Source organism: Psittacula echo, assembly GCF_963264785.1.
Source record: "Psittacula echo genome assembly, chromosome: 3".
In the NCBI taxonomy this organism is placed as follows: Eukaryota; Metazoa; Chordata; class Aves; order Psittaciformes; family Psittacidae; genus Psittacula; species Psittacula echo.
In genome coordinates, this window is record NC_137736.1 from 72,551,723 (window position 1) to 72,573,462 (window position 21,740).

The 21,740-nt window shown below is 41.3% G+C and overlaps 1 protein-coding gene across 1 annotated transcript in view; it reads left to right on the forward strand.

Annotated features, from left to right (window-relative positions):
* The window catches only part of STK24 (serine/threonine kinase 24), a gene marked incomplete at both ends in the record, with an annotated part of 57,482 nt that overhangs the window by 28,752 nt on the left and 6,990 nt on the right, over positions 1–21,740 (forward strand). The window contains 3 exon segments of the mRNA XM_080612940.1: positions 14,523–14,579; positions 15,808–15,916; positions 16,030–16,187. Coding sequence (XP_080469066.1) covers positions 14,523–14,579; positions 15,808–15,916; positions 16,030–16,187 — 324 coding nt within the window.

The window sequence follows — 21,740 nt, forward strand, 5'->3', positions numbered from 1 at the left end:
TAAATCCTTAGGATGGCACACAGGTGCTCATGACTTCTAGATGCCTATGGAATAAATATTTAGTAGAAAGGGCAATTTAAAATCAATGGAAGTTTACCTTGACATCAGAAGGATAAACACAAAAATCCCTGGTTAGCTTTTTTATTTTATTTTTTTTTTTTTAATAAAATCAAACTTTTTGGGGTGATTTCCACCCCTTTAACCCATCTACCATCAGATCAGTTGTATAAATACTCAGCTATAGATGTTGGTGTTTTGGTTTGTTTTTTTTTTCTTACTGCAATAAGCATTATATGAGACAAAATAAGAATATGATTGAAATCATAAGGCAGAACTTTCTTGGGTTTTGTTGTTGTTTCTTTTTAATGGGAATATTTGGGTATGTAGTTGACCATTAATAAATATGAATTATGTTTGCTGAATGTTTGGTTTTTGTTTTTTGGATTTTTTTTTTTTTGGTAGCTTTTTTTGTGGGCTTTTTTTTTTGGGGGGGAGGGGTGTTCCGTTGGTTGTTTTTAGGGTTTTGTGTGGTTATATGTAGGGATTGGCGCACGGAAGATCACGTGATGTGATGGGAAGTTGCCAGGAGGGACAGGAACCAGCTGACTCTGGGGAGGTGCTTAGGCAACAGATATAAGGAATTGTAACTGCGCAATAAATTGTTGTTGACCCGCATTCTGTGAATGCTCTATGTCTTGACCCTGGTTCGGAGGGAACTAGTGCTTCCATCCCTTACCACACGAGTAGCGAGAAACTACAGTTATTATTATTTTTTTTTTTCTTTCTAATGGTGTGGATTTGGAGAGCATAGCTGGCACTCAGATCACTTAAGCTGTATCTGTTATTAAGTCCTATAAAGTTTTGCTTTGTTTTTTCCGTTTATGTTGAGGGTATATTATTTAGCTGTTAGGCTTACTTAAACCCAAGTAAGAGCTTTCTGATTATGTAGAGTACTTTTAATAATTGCTATCTGGCTAGCCTTTTTCTTGGGCTCTACTATATAAATACTAAGGTTCTGTAGATTGTAACTTAAATATGTTAAGGTAGTAAAGAAGTAGATTGCCCTGTAAAATAATACCCTACCTAATTATACACTTACACAGCTTTGGAAGAGATTTACCTATGTATACTATGAACAGCTTGCAGATCCCCCAGACCTAAAATATTTCAGGTCCTGGCTTGGGTTTGCTTGGTGTGTTGTAATGCTTAGTGGCTGTTGCTGGTTTCTATGGGTTTGGGGTTTTTTGTTCATTTCTGTGTTTGGTTTTGGTTCCCTTCCCTCTTTCCCTCTCCCTCCTTCAAATGCTGCTTTTACAGTAGTCAGTTTCCTTAGTTCTATTGGAAAATTTTCTTTTGCAGTCTTCTATGTAGTGTTGTTCAACTGTAGGAATTTGGGATTTTTTTTCCTTCTATATTGACTTTCCACAATGTGTTGTTTCTATAGCCCTTCTTCTGGTGTTTAGAGACAAAATAAATATACAAATTCAAAGCAGGAAACTTTTAGAAAGCCACAAATATTTTTCTTGGAATCATTCTAACGCATCAGTAGTACCTCGTAGAGATTAAAAAAAGAATGGGCTAAAATGAGTAGTAGCACACTCCAGTTTGTGTAAATCTTGCCAGGTTCATTCTGTTCCTGTAAGACAAACTGAATCACAAATTGAGTTTATTTTTATTAGTGGGTTGCCATCCCCTGTGACAAGATGAGAAAGAAACAAAGACACCTTTTATCTCCTTCATTTGAGTGGCCTTTTAGTGTCGGTGAAAGTGCAGGTGGTTTTGTTCATTTGGTCTTATGTCTGCTTCTCTAGGAATTCAGCAAGGAAGAGTAGAAACAGGGCTGGAAATTGCTAGAATGCTTTCTAGTCTAAAATAAAATATCTGTTGGTGGACATAAATTCTGATAAAATGAGAGACCTAGCAGTAGGTGGGAAGTGTAATGTTATTTGGAGGCTCTGAAACTCATCAAATACTTAAAGAAATCCTTTCAAAAGTAAATGTAGTTATTGATTCATCCATTTTTCCTCGAGAGAACCAATTATTCAAAGCAATATTCTTTCTCTTTGGAGCTTTTCATATTGATAGTGAAATTCAGTCATTCATTTAAGAAGAAAAATAAATTTTAGCTGTTTTCTTCAGTAGTATACTGGGTGATCTACTTCAGCATGGCTAGATTTTTGTTTGCACTTCCTTGATGACTACATTAACTTTATCTGTATTTCATAGCATCTGCTTTTGTTCTTCTTACACTTCAAAGCCCCAAAAGAGGATATTAATTCAGTTATTTTTCACCTTTCTAAGACCACTGGACAGTACTTCAAGACTTTGTTCTAAAACATGGACTGTTGTTATTATAGATGGGGGAGGGAGAGGGCCGTTTATCCAGCGGATATCTTCGGTGGCTGAGGCAACCTCGATGTCTTTAGTCTTGTGTCAGGAAAGAGTTTCTCTTGTTCTTCAAAGCTAACAGTTGTTCCTCTGCACCATCTGATTTTCAGGTGTTCTGTAACAAGTGCCTTTAGGAAATACTAGTTTGTTTTTATTTAATGAAATCTGTAATGACATAAACAAACAGCTTCCCCCTTTAAAAAACACTACACTGATCTGCATAAGCTTATGTTGTAGTAGTAGGTGGAAATAAATGCAAGAACATTAGTAGATGTGAACTTTTCTTTGACAATCTATTCATCAAGGATTAACTGTGTGATGGAACTCAAAATGCTTCCTAGGAACTGTTGGAATGATGGTGGCATACTTTATTCTCTGTAATGAGGCTGGAGAATTTTTTTTTCATCGGATATGGAAGGATAGCAGTAGTAGTACTTACTGAGATTGTCTTTTAGAACAAACTATACTCTCTTAGAAAGGTGGTGTGAATTGGCACTAAAAGATATATATTTCCTGTCTTCTGTGAAGACAGTTCCAAAAGCTTGTAAAAACATAGACTTTTTTGATAGCTGTTAAACAGTCATAGGACCCTGAATATAGAGTGGTAAAATCAGTTTGTCATTTCAATGGAAAGAGCTTGGTTATTTACTACCTACACTGACAGAATTGGGTACCCATGGTGTTCTGCAGTGTAAATAACTTTCTTCTGGGATTAGTAATTCTATCCCTTGTCACATCCTTTCTGTCTTTCAAATGTTGTTATAGGACATTGAGCAATCCAGCTGGCATCTGGATAGTCTGTTTGAAGTTTTGGGTGCATTGCTTACCTTCCCTGTCCAGAGATTGTGTACTGTAAAGAATGGAGTGGAAGCAGATAGCGGTATGCTTGTCATTCTGCATTGTTAATATATGGCAGCACTGGATCTAGTTCTGATTAGATTGAAATAGAAGCAATAATGCCAATAGGCAATATTTATGACTAGTCAAGAAATGACAAGAACTGATGGCATGAGGTAGAGCTGTGATTCCTTGCCAAATCCATGCATTTGCTGAATAATGGTAGTAGCCACCTTGTACTATTGATATGACTTTTGGCAAATGGTATCTGTTCTAATACTGATCTATGTGTCTAAAAATTTAACAGTCAGCTAGCAACTGGAAAGTTTGCAGCTCCTGATGCATTTCAAGGATCTAACGGCAATACATCAACTCACAGGTGCCATCTCTTTAAAGCCTGAAGTAATTTTCTTGTATACATACTCATTTTTTACAAAAGGATAAGCTCCAGGGAAAGGGCATTTAGAATAGTTTGGAGGTCTTAATACATGTTTTCAGACTTGGCAGCATTTAGTGGTGTTGTGGAAAGGTTTGAGCTTGTCTAAGAGAAGCAGGAACCACAAATACATAAATGCCATTTCCTGCAACTGCCTCAATGCATCATTTATGACATTGTACAAAACAATCTCTTCTGATCAATCTGTACCTTATCTCTGCATATAAGCTCACAGATGTCCCTGTGAGTTAATAAATAATGAGAACTCAAATGCCATGGCGTGCCTATTCTTCATTCGGTATAAGAAGACAGTTCTAACTGTTGTGACCTGGTGTTGAAAGATAATGGATGAATAAAAATGGTTCCTGAAGCTGAACTTGAGGGTTGTGAGGAAAGGAAAGCATTTTGAAGAATTGGTATACGAGTGATCATATTCTTAAAGGTGCATTTCTCTTTGGTTAATAATTTCTTCCTCTTTTTATGAAGAGTGTCAGAGTGATAAACGTTTTCAGATTAATTTTGAACGGGTGGTTTTGTTCTGTGTTCGGTGGGTTGCATTGCTACTTTTGAGGCCCTTCTTTGTTGGGGACTTGGTGAGAGACATCTTTGGTATTATGTGATTCTGCCACCTGGTGGCTTCGGCGAGCAGCATGAGTTTCAGATGCATAGTTAAACGCACAAATGTGAGGAAATCCTAGAGAGAAAGAAAAATCCTTCCACGAAAGGGAACCGGTGGGCAAGGGTGCTTAAAGTAGCTATGGAAGACAAGTTCTGTGATCTCTCATCATGTTTTTAAAGTCGGTCATCTAAATATCATTGTGCAAGTGTTTGCTTCTGGTTGCTACAGTGTCGACACTTGCCTGGGTGTTTTTATGGATGAAGTTAACAAAAAAACAGATCCCATGATGAGTGGTAATGACCTGTAGCAGAAACTACTGTAGCAGTAACTTGGAGAGGTTACCCTGTTGCACACATTGTCTATTTCAACCTTCTTTTAGTATGGTTTCTTATTCTGAAGTATCAGTATGATTATTAATACTAAAATTATACCAATATTGACATACAAGTCCTTTTTCTGGCCTATATTGGTTTGGCATATATATACACCAATTAAACTGAAATTTTTATTAAACAAAATATCACATCACTTTGTGCAATGCATATCAATTTTGGAATTAGTATGTTCTTTTCAGATTAGTCGAGGTTCTGTCCAAAGTGTTCTGTTTCAGTACTGTAGGTTTTTCTACTAGTCTGGTGGTGGCGAAATGTTTAATATATCGATCAACTTAAGGCTAGTTCTTTTGTTTTATTTCAATCAGGTATGTAATTTCTAGCTTGTGAATGTTGACGAAGTGTTTGTAAATATAAGTTCTAAGCAGAATTTGAGGATGACTTATTTACAGAAAGCCTTTTATATTTATTTATAAAACCCCTCTATTCTGCTGCTAATTGTGAACCGTAAGTTTAAGGTGGGATATAACCTTTTCTCACAATAAATTTAAGGTGGGGAATTCTCTTTCTCACAATAAGATGGGGGGATTTTATTTCACTTAGAAACAAACATGTGCTCACTGTTGTACAACTATTTTCAAACTGCATTTGTTCACTTCCTTGATTTCAGACTTAGTTAAATTCTAAATTACCGTACAGGTCACTTGGTGCTTTACTTCTAAGCCTTTCTAGTCTGTCTCTTTTGTGGCTATGTGTTATGTTTTCTCCTGCTACCTCTCCTTCAGTCAAGAAAGGTGATTTAAAAACATTTTAATCCATATGTACAGTGGATTGACTGCTTTAGGTCAATCTTTTCTGTATAATATCACAGGGCTAAGAAATGCGTATGTTTGTCATGTTAAAAAATAAGTAAATAAAAATACAAATTATATCTACATATAGGTCTGTCCATAGTTTAGATGTATAACTTTGTAAGGACTTATAAACAAATATTTTAATCTTGATTACTTATTTATGTATGTGTCTTCTATACTACTCCAATTTCAGTTACAATGTACTTCTGAGACTCTAGGGGAATGTTTTGGTGGGTGACCTTTTTTGTTCAGTGTATAGTCCTTCATTTATACATGTTAGGGAAAGTTCTTTACTTGCTGTAACTGCACTTATTTACAAATACTTTTGTGGTATCACACTGACACTAATGTAGAATACTTCATTAGAGGTAAAGCTCGTATTGTAAGGCTTTTGTGTGGTTTCAGAGTTAAAACCAGAAGTCAGATCTCAAGAAGAACAAACTGGTTTAGAAAGGGTTTATGGAAACTCCTCCTGTCTGTAACAGGAGCTTCTTCTGGTTTCCAAAGTTGCTCCTTTCCTCAGTTTTATGGCATGAGAGGAAAATCTCTTGTTCCTACTGTGAAAAAGGAAATGTTCCCTGTGCCCTCATTAATGTGCTCATCTATGTTTATGAAGAAATAATAATCCTAAATTTAGATTGATGACTCACCATGGCTTCACTGTATTTGGAAGAAAAATCAGTGCTGTGTTGTGGCTGATGCTTAAAAGAAGAAACTGGTCTTATTTCACATCTTAAAGTGGAGCACTGAATGTTGAGAGTCTCAGTATATAAGTGTAGTATCTTCTTGAAAATATAAGTGATTATATGTAATATGTAATTACTAATCTAGGCCGTGGAACAAAATTTAGTGCATTCAGTGTTCTGCTTGAGAGGGAAAGTGGGGAATATATAAAGAATGGGAGAAGTACAAGAAAAAAAAAAAAGAATTTGTGCAGCTTTAAAAAGGAAAGTGACAGTAGGTGTTAGGGAATGTGAAACATGCCAGAGATACTTGGAAAGGAAGGACAGAAGGAGGCATCTCTCTCTGGTGATGCCAAAATCAATTGATAGTAGTGTTCTACTTGCATAGGGCTGTTGTTGCAAGGCACTATATTGTGCTTGTATGGCAAGGTTTTGGTAGCAGAAGGGCTACAAGGGCCAGCTTCTGAGAGAAGCTTCTAGAAGCTTCCTGTGTGTATGACAGAGCCGGTGCCATCCGGCTCCAAGATGGACCTGCCGCTAGTCAAGACTGAGCCATCAGTGACAGTGGTAGTGCCTCTGGGATAATGTATTTAAGAAGGGTGGGAAACTACTGCACAACAGCAGCTGCAGCTGGAGAGAGGAGTGAGAACATGTGAGAGCAGCAGCTTTGCAGCCACCAAGGTTCAGTGCAAAAAGAGGAAGGAGGTGCTCCAGAGCAGAGATTCCCCTGCAGCCTGTGGTGCAGCCCTGTCGTGGTTTAAGCCCAGGCCGTAAATCAGAACCACGAAGTCCACTTCCCCCCCCCCACCTTTCTTCCCTCCGCTCCTGGAGGGATGGGGAGGAGAATCGAAAGAATGCAACTCCCACGAGTTGAGATAAGAACAGTTTAATAACTAAGGTATAACACAAATCACTACTGCTACCACTAATAGTAATAATGATAAAGGAAATAACAAGGAAGAGAATACAACTGCTCACCAACCGGTACCTCACCCCCACCCTGCCATGATCCAGCCCTTCCGGGAACTCTCAGTTCTACCTCCTGGGCATGATGTGCTGTGGTATGGAATACCTCTTTGGCTAGTTTGGGTCAGGTGTCCTGTCCCTGCTTCCTCCCAGCTTCTCGTCCTCCCTGGCAGAGCATGAGACTCACAAAGTCCTTGATCAGTCTAAACATCGGTGTTATCAGCTCCGTTCCCAGGCCGAAAGTCAAAAACACAGTGCTGCAAAAGCTACTAAGAAGGAGGAAAACTGACTGCTACTGCTGAACCCAGGACAAGCCCTTAGTGGGGCAGGCTGTGCCCCTGCAGCCTATGGAGGACCACGGTGAAGCCTCCACCTGCAGACTGGGTAGGACCCCACTCTGGAGCAGGGGGATGCCCAAAGGAGGCTGTGACCCATGGGAAGACTGTGCTGGAGCAAGCCTCTGGCAGGACCTGTGCCCATGGAGAGAGGAGCCCTTGCTGGAGCAGGTGCTGGCAGGACGTGTGACCCCATGGGGACCCACACTAGAGAGGTCCCTGCTCCCACACTGAAGCAGTTACTAGAGAACTGTAGCTTGTGGGAAGGACTCATATTGGAGAAGTTAATGGAGAATTGACTTCTCATTACCCTACTCTAATTTGATTAGAGTACTTGATTAGGTAATAAACTGATTTCCCCAAGTCTCTTTTGCCCCTGACAGTAATTGGTGGGTGATCTCTCCTTGTCCTTATCTTGACCCATGAGTCTTTCGTTATATTTTCTCTCCTCGGTCCAGTTGAGGACAGGGAGTGATGGAGTAGCTGTAGTGAGCACCTGGCATTCAGCCAGGGTCAACCCACCATAGGCATAAGGTAGAATATGTATTAAGCAAATAATTAAAACTGTCCAAAAGCATTTCTTTGTGTTTTCTTGCTAAGCAATGTATGCAGATTTTAAATGAAGAAAGCTAAGAAAAAAAAAGTTCCAGCAAGAATTAGTTAATGGTGATAGTAAGTTTCATTACAGTAGCAATTACATCTGTCGAGATACTTCATATGAATGATGTGAGTAATATTTCTCTGGCAAAGGGGAAGAGGAACCGCAGGGAATTAAAAATCACTTTGAATCTAGGGCTACAGATATAAAGATGCCATAATTATAATAGATTGCTATTACTTAGCTTTGTACTGGGATACAGTCCTTAACTGCATTTCCATACTTGTAAACCCAGCAATCCTATGTTTTAAAACAGGTCATTGGCTTTTATATTGTAAGTTCAGACATGTGGCCCCAAGCAGTTACTGATGAAAGTCTCAGGAGCAAAGACTAAGCAGACCAAGAAAAGAATTAAAAAGGATTATTGATGATTTTAAAAGACGATGAATTTGTATGATTTGTACCTGCGTAATTGTGTGGCATGATTGTATAGCTACATGATTAAAATTATATTCTTAAATATTTCTCTTTAGATATTTTCTGCTACCTCTAATGTCTAATTTTCAGCTGGAGAATTTAGTAGCTGGTTTTATGGAGAATTTCTCTTTTTGGACATTGTATCTTGAAATTGTTAGCTCTTTAAATTCATGAGGTAGTCAAGATGATATAAAAGGGAAGATGCATCTCTTATGGACTTCTTGTCAAGGGTTTTTTTTTCTGTTTTTGAAAGGATCAAGGGTTTTATTTATCCTACCGTATTCTTTCCCACCCAGGCATTTAATTGAAATAAAAAGTAGTGATACATTTGACATGTTTGTGTTTAAATTACTATTAAAATTAAATGTAAATATTGCAGGCACATAGAATTTGAATATTAGCGGGATTTCATGCAACTTTGACAGACATTATCAGGCTGAAGCTAAGTACGCATGTGAAATTTTGATCAAGTTTAGGAAGACTTCTGAAGATGACAAGACTTTTGCTATAAGACACTTCTCAGAAGTGTACTTATTCTGGAACATTAGGACCTGGATCCTTGAAGAGACAGGCAAAATTTGAGAAATTCAGCAACAAAACAAGTATTTCAGTACTTTAAGGGCTTCTCTCAAGATGGGCTGTAATTCTTGGAATATCTGTGGTATCTGCAGAAAGTAAGCTTTGTCAAAATGCTGTATGTAGACACTAAGATTGTATTTTTAAATTACTTTTTCTCCCTAAAAATGTGTTCCGGCTCTTTTAAAATATTTTTAACAAGACTGTGTTTGTCAAATATTATTAGTTTATTCCTGAAGAAAGGTATCTAAATTTAGATATATCTGTGTGCTAAAAATAGTGGGTGATGAAGGAACTCTAATCCAGGGTCTTACCTAAAAATAGCAATTTGTGTAACTGAAGGTAGGTGGGGAGGTGTCGTGGTTTAAGCCCAGGCCGTAAATCAGAACCACGCAGTCCACTTCCCCCCCCACCTTTCTTCCCTCCGCTTCTGGAGGGACGGGGAGGAGAATCAAAAGAATGCAGCTCCCACGGGTTGAGATAAGAACAGTTTAATAACTAAGGTATAACACAAATCACTACTGCTACCACTAATAGTAATAATGATAAAGGAAATAACAAGCAAGAGAATACAACCGCTCACCAGCCAGTACCTCACCCCCACCCTGCCATGATCCAGCCCTTCCGGGAACTCTCCATTCTACATCCTGGGCATGACGTGCTATGGTATGGAATACCTCTTTGGCTAGTTTGGGTCAGGTGTCCTGTCCCTGCTTCCTCCTGGCTTCTCCTCCTCCCTGGCAGAGCATGAGACTCACAAAGTCCTTGGTCAGTCTAAACATCAGTGTTATCAGCTTTGTTCCGAGGCTGAAAGTCAAAAACACAGTGCTGCAACAGCTACTAAGAAGGAGAAAAACTGACTGCTACTGCTGAACCCAGGACAGTATCCACCCCTTATTCCATACCATTCACGTCATGCTCAGATCCCACATTTTCCATATACCCTCACTCTCATTTCAGTGCATTGTTATCTTAGTGCACGGACCAATTCCTATAAAGCTACTGAGTCCGTTCGGTTCATGATGTTGGGCTCCATCTCTTGTAACAGTCTCTCAGAGCAGGAGAGGCTGTGTGCAGTGTTGGATCGTTGTCTGCTGATGCTGATCATTCCTTTACTGTAGAACTCATCCGGTTCTATCAAAGTTCATTCTCTGTTGGGATGATGGTCGGAGGGAAGTCAGGGCCAGTCGCTGGTGCCCTGCAGACTTCTAGTTGATGGCTATAGCAGGCAACAGCGTACAATTGAGTTCATTGTCTGTTTTCCCCTAAAATCAAATCCCCTTGAGGTACGCATCGGACTTCCCCATCTTCCTGCATTACCCACCAAGTATATCCAGGTCCCTGAGCAAAAGCAATCCCACGAGTGGGTTTGCCTTTACCTGAAGCAGGAATAACCCAGACTGTCTTCCCCAGCAAATTCTTCATGTGCACCACAGGAACTTTGTCCCCCTCTACAATATGTAAAAGTTCTGACTGGGCTGGGCCAGCCCTGTTGGCAGATCCTCTGGTGTTGACCAACCAGGTGGCCTTTGGTAAGTGTGTATCCCAATGCTTGAAAGTTCCCCCACCCATTGCTCTCAGTGTAGTTTTTAACAGCCCATTATACCGTTCGATTTTCCCAGAGGCTGGTGCATGGTAGGGGATGTGATATACCCACTCAATGCCATGCTCTTTGGCCCAAGTGTCTATAAGGTTATTCCGGAAATGAGTCCCATTGTCTGATTCAATTCTTTCTGGGGTGCCATGTCGCCACAAAATCTGGTTCTCAAGGCCCAGGATAGTGTTCCGGGCAGTGGCATGGGGCACAGCGTATGTTTCCAGCCATCCGGTGGTTGCTTCCACCATGGTAAGCACATGGCGCTTGCCTTGGCGGGTTGGTGGGAGTGTGATATAATCAATCTGCCAGGCCTCCCCATATTTGTACTTCAGCCATCGTCCTCCATACCAAAGAGGCTTTAACCGTTTGGCTTGTTTAATTGCAGCACATGTTTCACACTCATGAATAACCTGGGCAATAGTGTCCATTGTTAAGTCCACCCCTCGATCACGGGCCCATCTGTATGTTGCATCTCTGCCCTGATGGCCTGAAGTGTCATGGGCCCATCAGGCTCAAAATAATTCACCCTCCCCTGCAGCAGTCTCTGCAACTTGTCATCGGGGACTCCACACAGCTGCCTTCCATCTCCGATGCTTCCAAAGCACTGTAGGGGCCCAGTGGATTAGATACTCGCCCATACTGTCCCACACACCGTGCCACTCATGACTGTCCAGCCTTGGGGAAAACCTCTCAGTCCCCCTGTATTGTCTAAACCCAGACAAGACCCAAACCTGACTCTGCTTAACTCTCGGGATCAGACAAAATGGCTGTGGGTAAAACACACTCTGTGTGTGTGCCAACATGGTGATCCCCATCACAATCAGCAGGCAGGTTCCAAGGGTACCCAAAGGCCATTCAAAACCTTCAGAACTCTCAAATGATGCTACTGTACTTGTCACTGGGGCTGTAGCTGCTGTGCTTGAAGGCTCTCTCACCACCAGCTTCTCTTTTTCTGAGTCCGGATCTTCCTCCTCTGCCTTGCTGGAAAGTGCTGCGGGGTCTCCTGCATCCTCCTGGGGCTCAGGCTCACGGGGCTCGGCGGACGGCTGCTGGGGAATGCTCTCGGCCGCCGCGGGGCTGGGCTCGGCTGTGGGGCTCGGCTCCTCCACCGCCTCCTCCTGCTGCTCGGCAGCCGCCTCCTTCCCGGCCTCTGGCCCCGCTCCCGCCGCCGCTTGGTCCCCGGGGCCCCTCTCCCGGGCCGCTTCGGCCGCCGCCGGCTCCCGGGGCCGCTCCCCCTCGGCTCCCCGCAGCCTCACGAAGACGGAGGCGAGGACGAGGGCCAGGACGGTGAAGAGCAGCGGGACGGCCAGGTACAAGTCCACAGCCACGTCCATCCCGCCCTGCTGCCGGAGCCCGCCCGCATTACAAGCCATTACCATAAAGTACAGTGAAACAAGAACCTTAGCCCAAGTCCCACACTTGATAAACACTAACACAGCAAATACTGGCTCCAAGCAAGCTACAACATACAGAAACTGTGACATCAAAAAGAACAACTTTGAGAGCCCATAAATCAGCATTGTGCCTTGGTCAGATCTGTTGTTATCTCAACCCTTCCTGCCCCACGTTGGGCGCCAAAAAGAACTGTCGTGGTTTAAGCCCAGGCCGTAAATCAGAACCACGCAGTCCACTTCCCCCCCCCACCTTTCTTCCCTCCGCTCCTGGAGGGACAGGGAGGAGAATCAAAAGAATGCAGCTCCCACGGGTTGAGATAAGAGCAGTTTAATAACTAAGGTATAACACAAATCACTACTGCTACCACTAATAGTAATAATGATAAAGGAAATAACAAGCAAGAGAATACAACCGCTCACCAGCCGGTACCTCACCCCCACCCTGCCATGATCCAGCCCTTCCGGGAACTCTCCATTCTACCTCCTGGGCATGACGTGCTGTGGTATGGAATACCTCTTTGGCTAGTTTGGGTCAGGTGTCCTGTCCCTACTTCCTCCTGGCTTCTCCTCCTCCCTGGCAGAGCATGAGACTCACAAAGTCCTTGGTCAGTCTAAACATCAGTGTTATCAGCTTTGTTCCGAGGCTGAAAGTCAAAAACACAGTGCTGCAACAGCTACTAAGAAGGAGAAAAACTGACTGCTACTGCTGAACCCAGGACACTATGGCTGTGTGTATTTACCTACAGAAGGTGCATTCTGAGGCCAGTTAGAGAAAGTTATGTCCTGCAGTACATGTATTGCTTTTCTAAAAGCTTTAATCCATCTTCCTAGATAGGTATTCAGGTCTTACATGCCCTTGCTGTGAACTGTTATTTTTACATTAAGTTTTATTTTGCAGGCTAATGAATATTGTTGCTGTTTGTGCTCCTTGCTCTGAGAAACCCCCATATTTTTATGCTAGAAGTCTTGTGCATCTTTAGTACATAGAGTTAAAAATAACAAACCATAATAAAACTTGATAATCATAAAAACTAAACCAAAACACACCATATGTTCTATGCAGCAGTCTTATATGAATATGTAACTGGTATATTTATGGCCTTGCATTAAAACATGTTTCAAGGCTGGAACTGCAAGGAAAGGTGGACTAACTGCTACTTGTAAGGTATTTAGGAATAATATGCTGCAAATAGCAGAAAGAAAGGATTGAGGTCTGCTCTTTGTATATCTTATATTGCATATCTTCTGTATTATAGGAATGTTTAACATATCATTCCTTGAGAATATAGTAGCTTGGTTTTTGTTGCTGTTAGCTTTTATTTTACTAGCTAAAGTTAGCAAATAGCTAGTCACTTTAAATAATATTTATTGTTAGTTTGTTTCATCTTTCCTGAACACAGTTGTCTAAAATTCTGTACCATATATCAGATGGATAAGCATTAGTGAAGAAACATACTGGTATTCTTCCTTAGGTCAGAGACAATTGGCTGTTCAAGAAAATAAAACAACACAGAGGTGCCAAGAATAAATATAAAATTCAACCTACGTGGGAGTCAGGCTTATTAAAAAATATATTTTAAAGCATCTGTGTAAATAGAGATAACTGACGAAACTAAGACATTTTTTTCTAAGGAAATGACGTTTTATGTAATGTAATTATTACTTGGTATTTTGAGTGTCTATAATCAAGAGGTTTTTAAATGTAAGTGTATTCTCCTCCATTTTCATTGAGTGGTCCCTGTTAGTCTCTTGTCTCAGAAGACACTTTTGCAAACTGCACTAAGGAGTATGATAAGAACACATAGGGGGATGGCTTTGGGGAGTTAATGTGCTGGTGAACTCAGGCTCAGAATGCTTGTCCAGTTTAGTTGGTATAAAGGCAAGAGGTTTCTTTCTGCTGCTTGACTCTTTGGTAGGGATTAAAGAGATTTTTTTTTTTTTTTCTTTTTTCCCTGGATACTGCCTGTATTCTTACATTAATAGTATTGGTACAAAGAAGAGGTACCATGAAATGAGCTGGAGTGCGACGTTAAAAGAGTATGCGTCAATTATTTGGAAGTAATGAACTTCTGTGCTTTTACCCATTGGTAAACGTGAAGTAGTTTTGCTGTTGTTAATATATTAATATAGAGGAACAGAATTAAACTTTCTTGAACACACACACACACACACACACACACACACACACACACACACACACTGGTGTAAATAGCTTGTGACAGCCTAAATTAATTCCTGATCAGATGGGACTAAAAAAATGTCTCTTCAAAATGTCTTTGGATTATTCTTTGAGGAATAGCGAAACATTAGTGCTGTTTCAAAACTGTAGATTCTTTCTTCAGTAAAAAGTACTGAACAAGTCGTATTAACTTAATAGCATATTTTTTAAAAGAACTTACTACTTTTTTGTTGCTGTTTTTTGTTTTTCAGGATACAAAATTATGGATAATAATGGAATATCTAGGTGGAGGCTCTGCCCTTGATCTAGTAAGTAAATTATGTGTGGGTTTTGTTATTTTACCTCACTTAATTATTTTCCTGTCTTTTAATTCTGGAAACTGTAATACATCATTTGATTATGACAATGCTTGCTTCCAGTAAAGGAGAAAAAGTATTTGTCAATGCCAGAAAAATGTTATTTCCATGAGACAAGAGTGATTATTTGTATAGATGGAAGGGAACTAAGCAACATAATATTGAAAGCAGGATATAAACATCTAATCTTCAGTCAATCAGAGAGCACTAGTGGCTGAAAATAGTTTTGGTTTTTTTTCTGTCTCTTAATTCTGCCACCACAGCTCCTCCTAGTATGCATTTTAATGCATTTTCCCCGCACCCCATCCTCAGAGTTTCCCTGTTTGAAGTCTCATTGGACTAAATAGACAGAAACACAATTTAGTCTGGTATTAAAAAAATGTATTTCTAAGAAATAGGTGGAGCCGTGGACTCCCTCAGGGTAAACAGGCCTCACAGAGGGACCTGGATAGACCAGAGACCTGGATGATCACCAGCTATATGAAGTTCAGCAAGAGCACATGCCGTATTCTGCACCTGAGATGGGGTTCCCAGTTTCGAATCATAATTCTAAAAGCTCAGTGCAGGTTGTGTTTTCTGTGATTGGGTGCTGTCCATTCACTTTAGCTACTAAGAAACCCTAAGCAAACCCCACTGCTCTATCAGCCTAGCAGTTTGCATTGTGGTTTAAGAAGGTTTCACAAAATCTCATGCAGTACATAGTAATAGGACATGACTGATATGGTACTATATATGCCTTAGTTTCTTGAACAGACTTTGAGATTTGGGTCTGTACAGGGCCTGTAGAGTTGCACATCAAAGTTCAGTGTAATGTTAATAATTAGATTACAGTATAGATGCTTTTCAAAGGCAGTGTGCATATCTGTGATGTGATCACAAAGCAATAACTTGAAACTGTGTCTTTATGGAGCTTTTAGCAAACTTTGAAAAATGTTTTAGATAAATAAAGTATTTATTTTCCAATTGTTCATAAGACCACTTAGTTTAGAACTATGTCTTTTTAAAAAGAACGTTCTGGGTTGTATCTCATATTACAAAGTTAGCAAATTGGAAGTTTTGAGGTATGACAGAAGGAGTAATTTGTTTTTATAGTCATAGTGTTATTTCTGTTCTTTCTCCTTTTTTATATATATGTACACATACATATATATGTGTATCAAATATCTCTTGTATCTCCCAGTTAGAACCTGGCTCGCTTGATGAAACACAGATTGCTACAATATTGAGGGAAATACTCAAAGGACTTGATTACTTGCATTCAGAAAAGAAAATCCACAGAGATATTAAAGGTAAATAGTTTTTCGTTTGTATTGTAAGAATATTAGAAGAGCTTATGCAATATAAATGAACACCCTTACAGTGTCAAATGTCTTAATTTCCTGTTTGCCCTTCTTTATTCCAGCTGCTAATGTACTGCTGTCTGAACAAGGGGAAGTAAAGCTAGCAGATTTTGGAGTAGCTGGACAGCTAACAGATACACAGATAAAGAGGAATACCTTTGTGGGAACACCATTTTGGATGGCACCTGAAGTAATAAAGCAATCAGCATATGATTCAAAGGTAAGGTATTTCAAGGCATGGCCCAAGTCCCTTCCTTTTTTAACTGGAATTACATGGGTTGGTCTTCAGAATGTAGCTAATGAGTTTAGCTGTGTCCAGACAGATATATGTTTAGATGATACCTAGCAGCTAAAAGCTGTTGGTGAGGGAAGAAGCTTTCCTAATTTGTATCCAAACGTTAAGTTTCCTAGTGTATTAAGCCTATCCAGATGGCAAGAAATGTTACAATGTTGACAAGTACATCCCATCACCTTTTATCCCACCCTACTGATGAGTATTTTTGGTGGTTGTTTAAAAGTAGAAGAGAGCACATATATACAAAATGTTCATATGTTTCCACTTGCTTTTAGAAAAAAATAGCAACATTGGTGAATATGGATTTGGGAGTGTGAAAGGGTTGTTTGAAAGCGTTGTTATTCATCTGTGGAAGAACGTACTGCTTAGGTCTGTGTTGCTCTATGGCCATGTTCTCTTAGATATGCCATACAGGAAGGGTTTAATGTTTGATATCAAATTTACTTATTTGTAGATATTTACATTACACAGGATTTTGATTTAGCAGAGTGGTACAGCAGCATACTGAAATCACAAGACAAACATGATATATATTGTAATTTACAGTTCAATCACAATAGGAATGTGATTCCCATCATGGATCTCCATGTGCTTACCAGCATGGCACTTGGGTGTTCCCAATTGTCAGGAAGGAGTAGATACACTGAAGACAGCTCAAGCCTATTGTTCTGTCAAAGCTGGTTTTTTGCTTACTTGGGTTTTATACCTCTGTTACGCTGAGCTGCATAAACCCCTCCTTGCTGTCCCTCCCCTCCCTTCACTTTCCCTCACACTGGTCTGACTCAGCAAGATGTTGCTCTACTGGTTATATGTGGAAGAGTGAGATTCAAAGTCAGTCTAAATTTTACTCATTAGAATGGCAGTACTGCAAAAAATAGTAGCTACGAATCACTTGCTGACTCTCCTGTGAACATGGATGAATAATTTTTGCTCAAGATTTGAAACTGTAGAAGTCACAACATGTGGTAAAACTTAATGATTGTACAGTGTCATCACTTCTTAAGCTCATGCTTCTCCCTATTTGAAGGACTAACTTGCACTTGTTCTGGAGTTCCATTGTCACAGACAAGTGCATTCTAGAAATGCCTAGTTGGATACGCATGCAGTTGGTACTTATATCCCTGTTTGAGATACTTTATCTCTGAAAGGAGAGGTTACAGTTCTAGAGGAATTGGGGGGTTGGGGATGGCAGTTATTTTTGATGCTTCCAACAGGAATGGGTTTCCAAACCCCATCTTGGACTTCATATTCAGTGTGCAGCTGGGGTGTGTTGGACTTTTTAGTTCAATTTTTGTTGAGGAAGGTCACTAGCAGTAGAAAGCTACAAATATGTGAGAGGGGGAAAAATGAAGTATGTATATATATCTGTTTGTGCATGTGGATATCTCTGCACATGGACACGTATAAATTTGATTTTTATATTTACATATACACATGCTCCATCTGTGGCTGAAAGTCTGACAGAAGAAAAATCTATCCGTTTGTTTTTTTAACACGTTCCTCTTGAGAAACTGGAATTCAGAATAAATTGGAAATACTTATGCTCAGTTGTTAACACAAAGACTCATCTTCACAGGTGACATTGTTCTTTCATAACCAAGAAAACCTTTCCTTCTAGAGGGAAGTAACTCACAATTATTCTCGGACATCAGGAAACCTTAGCTGATAATGCTGTTATTAAGATAAATGAAGCTTAGAGCTCATATACGTATGTAATCCTCTGTGCTCAGTGTGGGGTGGCAGTTCTGTAATATGGGTTAACAAAATGTCATTTCATAAATTGGATGGTATGTTAATTGACTCAGATTTTTTTTCCCCCCATACTTTCTTACAAAATTAAGCAACTAAGCTCTTAGCAATAGAATACTGTCTCAACAAGGAAGGAGGAGCTGGCTTTTAGTCGGGCAATGTAGCTATGATACTGGAATGGATGCAGCCTGTAGTCTTGTATGAGTTAGGCAAAGATACCCTAGCATATGAACTAAGCAGACACAGATAGATTAGGGGGACACTTAGTAAGGACATCAGTGATAAACAAAGACTCACCTCTGTCCAGTACCTGGAAATAGATCTGTTTACAGCATAACGAAGTTCCAAATGCTCAGTTTGGGAGTAAAATCAGATACCTCACTTCAGATCTTTCCTGTTTTCTTGAGAGTAAGTCTTGGTTCTGCCTTGACTTCGAAAGAAACAGAAAAACCCAAAGCATAAATATTTTTAATTAATGTCTTGTCCTTTGGAACAGACATTTCTGTGATGATTTTATTTTATTTTCATCTTTCTGAAGGGTTTATTTATCCATTCTTTTGACCTTTCGATCTGTTATGTCAGCAGAGCACAGAGAATTTTGATGCATTACCTCACATTACTTCAGGCAGATTTGGCAGTATGACATGGATCTAGGGAGACAGTGTTCCTTAAAAAGAGTAACACATTTTGATGATTACAACCTGTGAAACAAGTATGTTTAAATATTATCTTCCCTAAAAGAAACCAATACGCATATTGTGGCATCAATATCAGTGTGAATCCAACTCCTCAGTGAAATTAAATGGTGGCACTGGTTTTGCTGCATGGCTTGATTTATCCCTCTAACTTGGCAGTGAGCCATTAGATCTGCATTCATATGTGCATGACTTGGAGTATTTTGATTTAGATCAGGCCTTCTTGGCCTACAGGACGTGACTTACAGGAGAAGGTCTACAAAGCATATCAGGTGCAATAGTGCTGTCAATATTTCAGAAGCTAAGTGTACCAGATACTTAACTGGTTGAAATCTTGGGTTGAAAATGGTGGATAACACTGTTCTAGACTGTATTTCTCTAGTCGGTGGATAAGAATGATGTATAAGACAGTGTTAAACCCCAGAAGAATTATTTTCTAATGTATTATTTTCTGATAGTTGTACTAGCTGATGCTTATTGAGGAAAATCTTGTGCATGTTATAACATTTCCCTTTATGCCAATATTTGAGCCTTGCCCATATTTACATAGTGTACTTGAATGAGGTGGATAAAATGCTATGTATAATAACTACCATTACTTTTTAAGAAATTTGTGTTTTGAAATCAGTTATAACTGCTGGTGCAATAGTATTGATTTCAAAAAGTTTTACAAGTTTAGTAAGAATGAAAGAACTGCTTTATGCTGTTGTCCTGGGTTCAGTAGCAGTAGTCAGTTTTTCTCCTTCTTAGTAGCTTTTGCAGCACTGTGTTTTTGACTTTCGGCTTGGGAATGGAGCTGATAAGAGCGATGTTTAGACTGACCAAGGACTTTGTGAGTCTCATGCTCTGCCAGGGAGGAGGAGAAGCCGGGAGGAAGCAGGGACAGGACACCTGACCCAAACTAGCCAAAGAGGTATTCCATACCACAGCACATCATGCCCAGGAGGTAGAACTGAGAGTCCCCGGAAGGGCTGGATCATGGCAGGGTGGGGGCGAGGTACCGGTTGGTGAGCGGTTGTATTCTCTTGCTTGTTATTTCCTTTATCATTATTACTATTAGTGGTAGCAGTGGTGATTTGTTTTATACCTTAGTTATTAAACTGCTCTTATCTCAACCCGTGGGAGCTGCATTCTTTTGATTCTCCTCCCCATCCCTCCAGGAGCGGAGGGAAGAAAGGTGGGGGGGGGAAGTGGACTTCATGGTTCTGATTTACGGCCTGGGCTTAAACCACGACAGTTCCTTTTGGCGCCCAACGTGGGGCACGAAGGGTTGAGATAACAACAGATCTGACTGAGGCACAATGCTGATTTATGGGCTCTCAAAGTTGTTCTTTTTGATGTCACAGTTTCTGTATGTCGTAGCTTGCTTGGAGCCAGTATTTGCTGTGTTAGTGTTTATCAAGTGTGGGCCTTGGGCTAAGGTTCTTGTTTCATTGTACTTTATGGTAATGGCTTGCGATACGGGGGGGCTCCGGCAGCAGGGCGGGATGGACGTGGCCGTGGACTTGTACCTGGCCGTCCCGCTGCTCTTCCCTGTCCTGGCCCTCGTCCTCGCGGCCGTCTTTGTGAGGCTGCGGGGAGCCGAGGGGAAGCGGCCCCGGGAGCCGGCGGCGGCCGAAGCGGCCCGGGAGAGGGGCCCCGGGGACCAAGCGGCGGCGGGAGCGGGGCCGGAGGCCGGGAAGGAGGCGGCTGCCGAGCAGCAGGAGGAGGCGGTGGAGGAGCCGAGCCCCACAGCCGAGCCCAGCCCCGCGGCGGCCGAGAGCATTCCCCAGCAGCCGTCTGCCGAGCCCCGTGAGCCTGAGCCGCAGGAGGATGCAGGAGACCCCGCAGCACTTTCCAGCAAGGCAGAGGAGGAAGATCCGGACTCAGAAAAACAGAAGCTGGTGGTGAGAGAGCCTGCAAGCACAGCAGCTACACCAGCCCCAGTGACAAGTACAGCACCAGCATTTGAGAGTTCTGAAGGTTTTGGATGGCCTTTGGGTACCCTTGGGACCTGCCTGCTGATTGTGATGGGGATCACCATGTTGGCACACACACAGAGTGTGTTCTACCCACGACCATTTTGTCTGATCCCGAGAGTTAAGCAGAGTCAGGTTTGGGTCTTGTCTGGGTTTAGACAATACAAGGGGACCGAGAGGTTTTCCCCAGGGCTGGACAGTCATGAGTGACACGGTGTGTGGGACAGTATGGGTGAGTATCTAATCCACTGGGTCCCTCCAATGCTTTGGAAGCGTCGGAGATGGAAGGCAGCTGTATGGAGTCCCCGATGACAAGTTGCAGAGACTGCTGCAGGGGAGGGTGAATTATTTTGAGCCTGATGGGCCCATGACACTTCAGGCCATCAGGGCAGAGATGCAACATAGAGATGGACTCATGATCGAGGGGTGGACTTTGCAATGGGCCTCTCCTGCTCTGAAAGACTGTTACAAGAGATGGAGCCCACCATCATGGACTGAATGGACTCAGCAGCTTTATAGGGATTGGTCCGTGCACTAAGATAACAGTGCACTGAGATGAAAGTGATGGTATATTGAAAATGTGGGATCTGAGCATGACGTGAATGGTATGGAATACGGGGTGGATACTGTCCTGGGTTCAGTAGCAGTAGTCAGTTCTCCTTCTTAGTAGCTTTTGCAGCACTGTGTTTTTGACTTTCGGCTTGGGAATGGAGCTGATAAGAGCGATGTTTAGACTGACCAAGGACTTTGTGAGTCTCATGCTCTGCCAGGGAGGAGGAGAAGCCGGGAGGAAGCAGGGACAGGACACCTGACCCAAACTAGCGAAAGAGGTATTCCATACCACAGCACGTCATGCCCAGGAGGTAGAACTGAGAGTCCCCGGAAGGGCTGGATCATGGCAGGGTGGGGGCGAGGTACCGGTTGGTGAGCGGTTGTATTCTCTTCCTTGTTATTTCCTTTATCATTATTACTATTAGTGGTAGCAGTGGTGATTTGTGTTATACCTTAGTTATTAAACTGTTCTTATCTCAACCCGTGGGAGCTGCATTCTTTTGATTCTCCTCCCCATCCCTCCA